General features: G+C 51.0%; 1 protein-coding gene across 3 annotated transcripts in view; it reads left to right on the top strand.

The window, feature by feature from the left end:
* Window positions 1-761: 761 nt before the first annotated feature.
* Trpm4 (transient receptor potential cation channel subfamily M member 4) overlaps window positions 762-9,589 on the top strand; it is a 29,931-nt gene continuing 21,103 nt past the window's right edge. For all 3 annotated transcript variants that reach the window (XR_004123030.1, XR_004123031.1, XM_031386589.1), the window contains exons 1-6: window positions 762-1,157; window positions 1,392-1,465; window positions 6,890-7,064; window positions 7,286-7,466; window positions 7,597-7,760; window positions 7,978-8,161. Coding sequence is in view for 1 of the 3 variants with exons in the window: in XM_031386589.1 (XP_031242449.1) it covers window positions 1,134-1,157; window positions 1,392-1,465; window positions 6,890-7,064; window positions 7,286-7,466; window positions 7,597-7,760; window positions 7,978-8,161 (802 nt within the window). In the remaining 2 variants the exon portion in view is untranslated. The remainder of the gene's footprint in view (window positions 1,158-1,391; window positions 1,466-6,889; window positions 7,065-7,285; window positions 7,467-7,596; window positions 7,761-7,977; window positions 8,162-9,589) is intronic.

Below are 9,589 nucleotides of genomic sequence, written 5' to 3'. Positions count from 1 at the left end.
GTGTGGGGGTGGGGGGGCAGGGACGTGACAAGCTCAAGTCTGGCATCTTTAGCACAAAGGCTAGACTTTTAGAGTGTCTTGCTGGAAAAGCCTGGGGCACTGGGAGAGGAGGTATGTAGGAGAGGAGGCATGCTGGAGCCCAGAGCCTCCTGCAAGGTAAACAAGGGGAAGTATACAGGCAGAATGGGACATTCAGTGTGACAGTGGTGTCATGCAGAAGCTGTGGAAGACAGTGAAGGAATCCTGTCCCCAACACCCCATGACCTCCTCTCCCTGGAACTCAGATCTGGGGGCAGGGGACCAGACCAGTGCTATAAATACAACAGGGGGAGGTGCTGGGGGCTCAGGTTACCAGGCCTCAGCTGTCCCCACCAGAGGGACTTGGCTGAAGACAGGTGTCAGTGCTTTCTCTGAGGGACAACATCACCCACCCCACACTTGTCAGTATATCCACGATCTTTGGATTTTTGTCCTTTATGAGTCAAGGCCCTCCCCCCAATCATAGTCACAGTTCTGAGGGTCCCTGTTTCTTCTCAGGATTCTAGCCCCTCCTCTCTTACGGTGTCTTCCCTGATCTTTCTCTTTTGGTCCCTTTCTCTTTCTCTCTCTCTTTCTGTGTGTGTGTGTGTGTGTGTGTGTGTGTGTGTATGTGTGTGTGTGTGTGTCTGTCTGTCTCTGTCTCTCTGTGTGTGTTGTCTCTCTGTCTCTCCTCTGTGTGTGTGTTCTCTCTCTCTCCCCCCCCCCCCCCCCGTTCTCTCTTTCTCTGTCGCTTTCGGTCTCTTCCCCTTTTTCTTTCTCTGGATTCCCCTCTTAGTTTTTGTCTCTGTCTTTTTCTGGGTCTTTCTCTCAGTCTCTGTCTCTCCGAATCTATGCTTGTCCCATGGCTGATGTCTATCGCGTGCCCCACTCTGCTTTCTTCCTTCCTCCGCCTTCTCTGCCTTCCAAGTCTCGGTCTTTAGTATCCCCCAGACCGACTCCATCCGTGTCCCTCCTCCGCAGCCGCCCTCTCCCCGCCTCCCGTGACGTGTCCCGGGACTCGCCCCGGGCTGGTCTGCGAAGTTGCGGATCCGGTTTGGTCGGGCGGGTCGGCGGCTGGAGGAAATACACGGAGCCCCAGGGGCTGCGGCGGCAGCATGGTGGGGCCGGAGAAGGAGCAGGTATCTCACAGCGCGGGGCTGGGAGTGAGTGGGGTCCAGAGGCGGCGCTAGCTCCGCGGATCCGGGTCAGATGCTGCAGTGGCTGGACTAGGAATTCCCAGACCGAGCGATATGGGTTCCTGGCTGAGCCCGAGGGAGGAGTTCCCAATGTGTCCCGGGGGCGCGCGGGGTTGTCTTCGAATCCTGTGGGTCTGACCCACATCCCCGCCCTGCCCTTCTTGTTCCGGTTCTCAGAGCTGGGTCCCTAAGATCTTCAGGAAGAAGGTGTGCACGACGTTCATAGTGGACCTCTCCGATGATGATGCTGGGTGAGCAGTTCGCGGCCTCTGAGCTGGCAGCATAGATTCGTGGGCCCTGTCCACTGCAGACAGGTTCCGCCCCCATAGACCCGACTCGCCTCACTCAACGCAGACAGGCTGCCACCACACACATCCCTTAGCTACCTACCGCAGGAGGCCTTGGTGCCCAGACACACACCACCCACCACAGAAGGTCCCGCCCAACACAGTCAGGCCCCGCCCACCAAGGCCATTCCCGCCTTCACTTGAGACAGACCCCCTTCCCTGCCCTTGTTTTGGACCATCCTGCTTAGGGCACACCCCGACTTCTGCATTCCCCTCTAGGTGGGGATGGGAGGCATATAAACGCTCCAGGGATCTATTATGTGTCTTTGCGTCTCGTCCATGTGTCTCTGTCTCTTTGTGTCACTTTGTCTCTGCTTTGGCCTTCTGTGTCATCTCGGCTCAGCGAGTATAGCCACACAGCCCTGCCAGTCTTACATAGCTCTGCAGCTTTGGGATAGTAATTCCCTTCTTGGGCTGCGCTTGTCACCTGGGCACAGAACAGCTCCTCCCTTCTGGGGCTGCTGTGCAAACTAAACAAGGTCACTCTGGGATGTTTCTGGAACTCTGCCCACCACCTAATAAACATCCGGAAATATCTGCAATTCCCACGAGAAGAGGGCAATTACCACTGCGTGCCTGTGCTGTGCTGTGCTGTGGGTGTTAGGGGACAGGAGCAAGCGCTATAGGCTTCTTGGTTGCATGCTTAGTCTCTCTAGCTGGGTCCAGCTTTAACTCAGTTCTCAGGGTGGACTTTTGGCCTGGGGCAGGGATGTCTGCTTTCCTTAGTGTGACTTTATCAGGAGCCTGTTGCTCCACCACTGTGGGACAGGAAAATGTTGTGTAAATAAACACAGATACTGGTTTACTGTTGGATCTGTCAGAGGGTCTCAAACAGAGTGACAGCTGAATCTGAGCTGAAGTCAGTGGGAAGAGATGGGAGCAGGTGGGCTACAGGTGTCATTGGAAAGATGGTGCTGTGTGGTGCTCTGAAGGTGGCTGTGGGCCTAGGAACTGCTCGGCCCAAGTCCTCCCTAAGGACAGTCCGATGTGGCTTGAAAGCAGAGCAGAGTTCAGGCTGTCAAGAAGGCTGTGAGTGAGAAGGTTTGTGTGAGACCTCATGGGCTCTCAGAGGCCACTCTGACTATGGTTTCCCGGGGCTGGGTAGGCGTGTGTAAGCTGTGTGAGGGTGGGTAGGCATTCAGGAAGGTGAGAAGAGATTGGGGACCATCACCAAGATGATGAGTTCAGGAGAACAAGCAGATTTGGGAAGGGATGCTGAGTGCCACCCTTCTGTGTACATGACGGGCCTTGGAGAGGGGCAGGGGGAGGATTGGGACCCAGTTGGTACTTACTGGAAGACTGAGGTTCGTACTGGGGTCTGAGAGGTCCCAGTTATAGGTGGAAACTGAAACCATGGAGGCAGGTGAGGAAACTACAAAGGCCCCCTTCCCTTTCTTGTCCCCCTCTTCTTTCCTTCTTACACTTCTGGGCTTAGGCTGTAATTCAGTGGTAGCCCACATACTTAGCATGTGTTGGGTTCCATTCTCAGGACCGAAAACCCAAACCCAAGAAACCTGTCAGGTGTGGACTGTCGTTTGCTCTAGCACTCAGGAGACTGAGGCAGGGGGATTACTGTAGTTCTGAGACCACCTCGGCTACCGAGGCAGACCTTTAAAAAAAAAAAAGCCAAAAAAATAACAGCACCAGAAAGCAACCGGGGGCTGCAGCGAGATGGCTCCATGGTTAAGAACCCTGGCTGTTCTTACAGAGGACAAGCACTCAGTGCCCAGCACAGACGCGGCAGCTCACAACCACCTGTAACTCCCATTCTAGGGAATCTGACACCCTCTTCTGGCCTCCACAGGCACTGCATGCAGTACACAGACACACTTGGCAGGCAAATCCTCACTCACAAAATAAAAAAAACCAAAACATTCACCCAACACACCCCCCTCCCCAATCTCTGGATGCCTTTAAGACAAGTGCTAGCCGCTTGTTGGCCTCCTTTCCTGAATCTTCTTAACTGTCTCTCTGGGGTCATTGGGCTAGAGTATCATGAGGGGTGGCCAAGAGGCTAGCATGGACCTTGAGTGGTCGGAGGGCAGTAGAGGGGAAAGAAAGCCACCATGAGGGTTGCATTACAGTTTTGAGGAGAGGAAGGATCAGGCCAAGGTTACCAGAAGGGGTGCATTCCATGGTGGCCAGCCACCTTCTGACAGTGAGATGATACTTGAGTGGAGCCATTGTGCCTCAGAGCCACACGGAGCAAAGGTGACAGAAGTCATGTAGGCACAGGAGACATTGCCAGCACCGCGGGGCCAGATCCTATTTCTTCTGTGATGGTGATGCTCATTGTCCATATTGAGTACGGTGGCTAGTAGCGGTGACAGAGCTCTGAGCTACGAACTGTGTGACTAGAAACTGAGTTTTCCTTTGATTTCATTTTGTGTGTGCTCCTGAGCACAGGTGCAAATGTGTGCATTTGTGCATATAGAGGCCAGAGGACGACCTCAGGTAGTGTTGCTCACACACTGTGTACCTTGTTTTGTAAGACAGTGTCTCTCACTAGCTTGAGGTGACCTGGCTAGCCCCAGGGGGCCTTCTGTCTTCTCATCCCCTGCACTGGGATTACAACTTGTTTATGGGTCCTATGGATAAACTCAAGTCCTCCTCTTCTCAAGGCGGGCACTTTCTCCCCTGAGCTTCTTTTAACTCGGTAGGTTGGGGTATAGGGAGCCTGTGTGGATGATAGGCCCCTGGGCCAGGTGCTTCTGAGGCCAGATGCTCCACAACATTCCATGTAGAAGTTTTGACTAAAAGATAGAGGGAACAAGGGGATCCAAGAATGAGGTCCTGATGGGTAAGAGGATTAAGTGGGGTGAAACTAAAGCATATCAGGGTCCCCTGGCACTAGAGAAGGAGGTTATGTCTCTTATTGTAGCTCTAGAGGGACAACAGACCCTCTGTGTAGACCTGATGTGTATCCTGTGGATAATTAGTATCATGGCCTGCCTCACAACATCACCTGGTCCTTATGCTGGGTGCACACTGGTGTGCACTTGTCATCCCAGCACTTAGGAGGTGGAGCCTCAAGGTCGGCCTGGGCCACAAAGTTAGTTTTAGACCGCCTTGGGTTCTCAAAAGGCAAGGGGCAGAAGGCTGCAGTGATGGCCCGGTGGTTAGAAGCACTAGATGCTCTTGCAGAGGACCCGAGTTCAGTTCCCAGCATCCATGTTAGGCCTCACAACCGTCTTTAACTCCAGTTTGGGGGAATTCAACCTCTTCCAGCCTCCATAGGCACTGTGCACACATCTATGTGGAGTGCTGATGTACAGAAAGACAAATATTCATACATATAAAATATAAATATGTTGAAGAAAACCAAGTCCCCCCAGGGCTTGGGGATATAGCTCAGTTACTAGAAATCTTGTTTAGCATACACTCAACCCAGGGTTCTGTCCTCAGCACCAAGACAAGCCAGGTATGGTAGTGCATGCCTGTAATTCCAGAACTCTCGGGGCTGAGACTGGAGGATCAGAAATTTGAGGCCAAAAATAAATAAGAAGAAATAATTTGTGACCAGCTTTGGCTATTGTAAGTTTGAGGCCAGCCTGGGCTACTGAGAGCCTAGTGAAAAAACAACCCCAGCCCACGCCCCCATTTCTCCATCAGGTTCAGTGAACTTCTGAGACTACAGGTGAGCCTCACTATTTGAACTCCTTCCAGAATCAGGACCAAGGAGAATTAGCTATGTTTTCCCCAAGTCCCCGCTCCTTACTTTTGGAAACTAAGGTGACAGTCACCTGAGTCCAAGGGACAATTGTACATTTATGATTTTTAAAAAAGATTTATTTATTTATTTTATGCATATGAGTACACTGTAGCTGTCTTCAGACACACCAGAAGAGGGTATGAGATCCCATTACAGATGGTTGTGAGCCACCATGTGGTTGCTGGGAATTGAACTCAGCACCTCTGGAAGAGCAGTCGGTACTCTTAACCGCTGAGCCATCTCTCTAGCCCCCACATTTATGATTTTTAAACATTCCTTTTGTTATTTCTAACATTTATATTTTACCTGTATAGGAATTTTTCCTGCGTGTGTGTTTGTGCACCACATGCATGTATGGTGTCTGAAAAGGGGAGAAGGCCAGGAGTGAGCGTTGGTTTCCCCGGGGTCTGGAGTTACAGATGGTTGTGAGCTGCCATGTGGGTGCTGGGAATTTATTTCAGGCCTTCTGTATGCACTTTTAACACTGAGCCATCTCTCCAGCCCACTGTGTCCTATTTAGAGAGGAAAACCTTCTATCTAAGGAGACCAGAAATGGAAGCCATCATCTGTTGTCTGTTTCTCAGAACCAGAAGGAATGGAGATGGGGAAGGATTGTCCTGGGGGACGGTGAACAGTGAAGAAGGCGATTTTACCTTCTAGCTTCCACCTGGGGCCAGCTGCTTGCTCCTGCCTGTCTGCCTGAGAAGGCAAGCCTGAGGCAAGGTGGAGAACAGCAGACAGGCCAGCGCCAGGTCAAGCGCCCTCCCTCACAGTCAAGGAGCTCTGAAAAGGGCTCAGCTTCTCTACTGTGAAATTCTGAGTTATTTAAAGCTCTGTTTGGAGTTCACACTGCTGGGGCTGGTTGCTATCCTCGCTTCAGGAAACACTGTGATTTTCTTGCCTCCTCTGAGTTCCGTGGGGTTTTTACTATCTTTGTATCATTGGAGGAGGAAATTTCATTTCAGAGAGGTGAAGATGCTTGCTCCAAACTGCACAGGGGCCTCAATTTCCAAACTCCCTTTGAGTAATTCTTTTTCTTTCTTTCTTTTACATTTTATTTTTTGAGACAGAGTTTCTCTGTAGTCCAGGCTGTCCTAGAATTCTCTGTATATCAAGCTGGCCTCAAATCAGGATTACAGGTGTGCCACCATACCTGGCCTTTTCTTTCTCTCTTTCTTTCTTCCTTCCTTCCTTCCTTCCTTCTTTCTCTCTCTCTTTCTTTCTTTCCTTCCTTCCTTCTTTCTCTTTCTCTCTTCTTTTTCTTCTTCATTATTATTATTATTATTCTTTGGTTGAATCATTCTTTAAATTTTCTTTTTCATAGTGTATGTCCTTCTCTGGGGCTTGGGGCAGCAAGGGCACCTGCCGAAGGCCGTGTGCTATTCTTGATTCTGATCCTGCAGGCCACTTTCCCTGTCCTGGCTTATTTGGGATGAAATTTGGCTAGAAGGGCTCCTTACCTCAGTTTCTTTCCCAGACAGTCAGAGCCAGTTCTGGGTTTATGGTAGACTCTGTCTCTAGTGATGCAAGGTCCCACGTGGACAGGATATGGACATTTGTGCAAGATAGATTCAGTGGGAACACCCAGGGTTCATACTCTACCCTCATGCCCCCAGAGGGACCTTGTGCCAGTGTGGGCAACCTCGGGATGTACACCCTTCTGTGGCTATGGAGGATGCCTTTGGGGCAGCCGTAGTTACGGAGTGGAACAGTGATGAACATACCACGGAAAAGCCCACAGATGCCTACGGGGACCTGGACTTCATGTACTCTGGCCGAAAGCCCAGCAACGTGAGGACTGCATGTCCGGGGCGCCAGGCTGGGTGGGGCTGGGGCAACGCCAAATGTGTCTCCCCATTGGTCCACCCCCTCTTTGTGTGTCTTTGTCTTAAGAGTCTGTCCTCTCTAGGTCTCTGTCCTCTCTCTAGGCCACTATCTGCATTTGTCTGGATCTGTCTCCTCCTGTCTCAGTCTCTCTATCCCCCATGTGTCTCTTCCTCCTGTGTCCACAGTTTCTTCGGCTGTCTGACCGCACGGATCCGGCCACTGTGTACAGTCTCGTCACCCGCTCTTGGGGCTTTCGTGCCCCAAACTTGGTAGTGTCGGTGCTGGGGGGGTCGGGGGGCCCCGTGCTCCAGACCTGGCTACAGGACTTTCTGCGTCGTGGGCTGGTGCGAGCCGCCCAGAGCACAGGTGACAACAGGGGTTGGGAACTGTGTCTCCTGGGCCTTGTGTCCTCTGTTGCCCTGGTTGAAGGACATTGCTCCCTTTCCTTGTCTTTGCTCACTGTTTTCCACTATATCCCTCCCTCTGTCCTACATAGGGGCCTGGATCGTTACTGGAGGACTGCACACAGGCATAGGCCGGCATGTGGGTGTGGCTGTGAGGGACCACCAGACGGCCAGCACTGGGGGCAGCAAGGTGGTGGCCATGGGTGTGGCCCCCTGGGGAGTGGTCCGGAACAGAGACATGCTGATCAACCCCAAGGTGGGAATAAGGTTCAGAGAAGAGGCCCTGGTCTGGAGTGCTGGTCTGAGGGAGGAGGGCAGGGAGTAATCCTGACTTCTGAGGGAGGAGGCTGGGAAGGACTAAGAAAGTCTGGGGAAGATCCTTGGATCTGAGGGAGGAAGTCAAGGTCTGGTCCTCAGGTCTGTGGGGTGTCAGGTCCCTTCTAAAAGACTTCTCTGTCTGGCATTGTCCCCAGGGCTCATTCCCTGCAAGGTACCGGTGGCGTGGTGACCCTGAGGATGGAGTTGAGTACCCCCTGGACTATAACTATTCTGCTTTCTTCTTGGTGGACGACGGCACCTATGGCCGCCTGGGTGGTGAGAACCGCTTCCGACTTCGGTTCGAGTCCTATGTGTCTCAGCAGAAGACTGGAGTGGGAGGTGAGTGGGATTTGTGTTCAAAGCCAGCACACAGGAAGGACTCCATGACCAGGTGTGGTCAAGACTGGGCAACTTTCCTCTGTTAAGAGCCTTGTCCGTGCTGGGGATGGTGGCACAGACCTTTAATCCCTGCCTTTGGAGGTAGAGGTAGGCAGATCTCTGTGAATTTGAGGCCAGCCTGGTCTACACAGGGTAGTCAGAGCTACATAAAAAGCTATTTCTCAAAAGTAAAATAAAATGAAATACAATAAAGGGGGTGTAAAGAGATGGCTCAGTAGTTAAGAACACTTGCTGTTCTTACAAAGGACCTGGGGTCCATCCCCAGCACCCACTTTGGGCAGCTCCCATCTTACAGTAACTCCAGTCCCAGGGGATGCAGGCTCCCTTTTCTGGCCTCCTTTGGCATAGCACTCACAGGCACATATACACACAGAGGCACATGCATACAGAAGATTTTTAAAAAATTTTGCCATGTGGTTTCGCACACCTTTAATCCCAGCATTTGGGAGTCAAAAGCAGGTGAATCTCTGAGTTCAAAATCAGCCTGGTCTACAGCATGGGTTCCAGGACAGCCAGAGCTACACAAAGAATCCGTGTCTCAAAGGTGAAAGATACTCTTGAAATTTTTCTAGGTATAGAATACTCTTAAAGTAATAAATTGAAGGGCTTTTAACTTTTAACAGGGATTCACTTATGCAACAGCTTTCAAAAACAGAATATGAGAAGCCCTGAAGCTTTGACCTTCTCCCTGTGTGTTCAAACCCTCAGACCTGCAAGTTGCTCACCCCGCCTCTCTTGTGTCTGTGTGAACGTAGTATGAGGCTCCCTGTTCACCTAGGATGAGGAATATTTTCTATTTCAGGAGTTTTGTCTATATTTTACCTGTTGAACATTCCTAAACATTAAAAAAAAGTCAGAAATCAAAGATGTTCCCCCCAAATATTTATTTGAGCATCCTGTGAACACTTGCAAAGCATTTCAGATGGGGTCATTGCAAATTAACATGTGACCTTGGACCATGACTTCCTTTCAGTATCGTGACAAATGTCACCCTTCGTGTGAACTCAACAAATTGAATCGTAAGAAGGGACATAAAGGACTGGAGAGACTGCTCAGTGGTTAAGAGCACTATATGCTCTTCCAGAGGACCTGAGGACCTGAGATCAATTCACAGCAACCACATGGTTGCTCACAACCATCTGTACTGGAATCCGATGCCCTCTTCTGGCATGCAGGTGTACATGCAGATATAAACTTTTTTAAAAAAATGCTATTTAAAAAGGAAAAAGAAGAAGGGACATTTAAAAAGGGTTTCCAGGGGTTGTGGGCACATTTTTAATTTCAGTGATGTGCAGGCAGAGGCAGGCAGAGCCCAGGGAGTTCCCGGTCTACACAGGGAGTTCTAGAACAGGCAGCTATATATAATGA

This window comes from Mastomys coucha, unplaced genomic scaffold (assembly GCF_008632895.1).
Source record: "Mastomys coucha isolate ucsf_1 unplaced genomic scaffold, UCSF_Mcou_1 pScaffold21, whole genome shotgun sequence".
Lineage (NCBI taxonomy): Eukaryota > Metazoa > Chordata > Mammalia > Rodentia > Muridae > Mastomys > Mastomys coucha.
The sequence above is the reverse complement of the archived record's forward strand: the minus strand, read 5'-3'. Positions and strand labels throughout refer to the sequence as shown.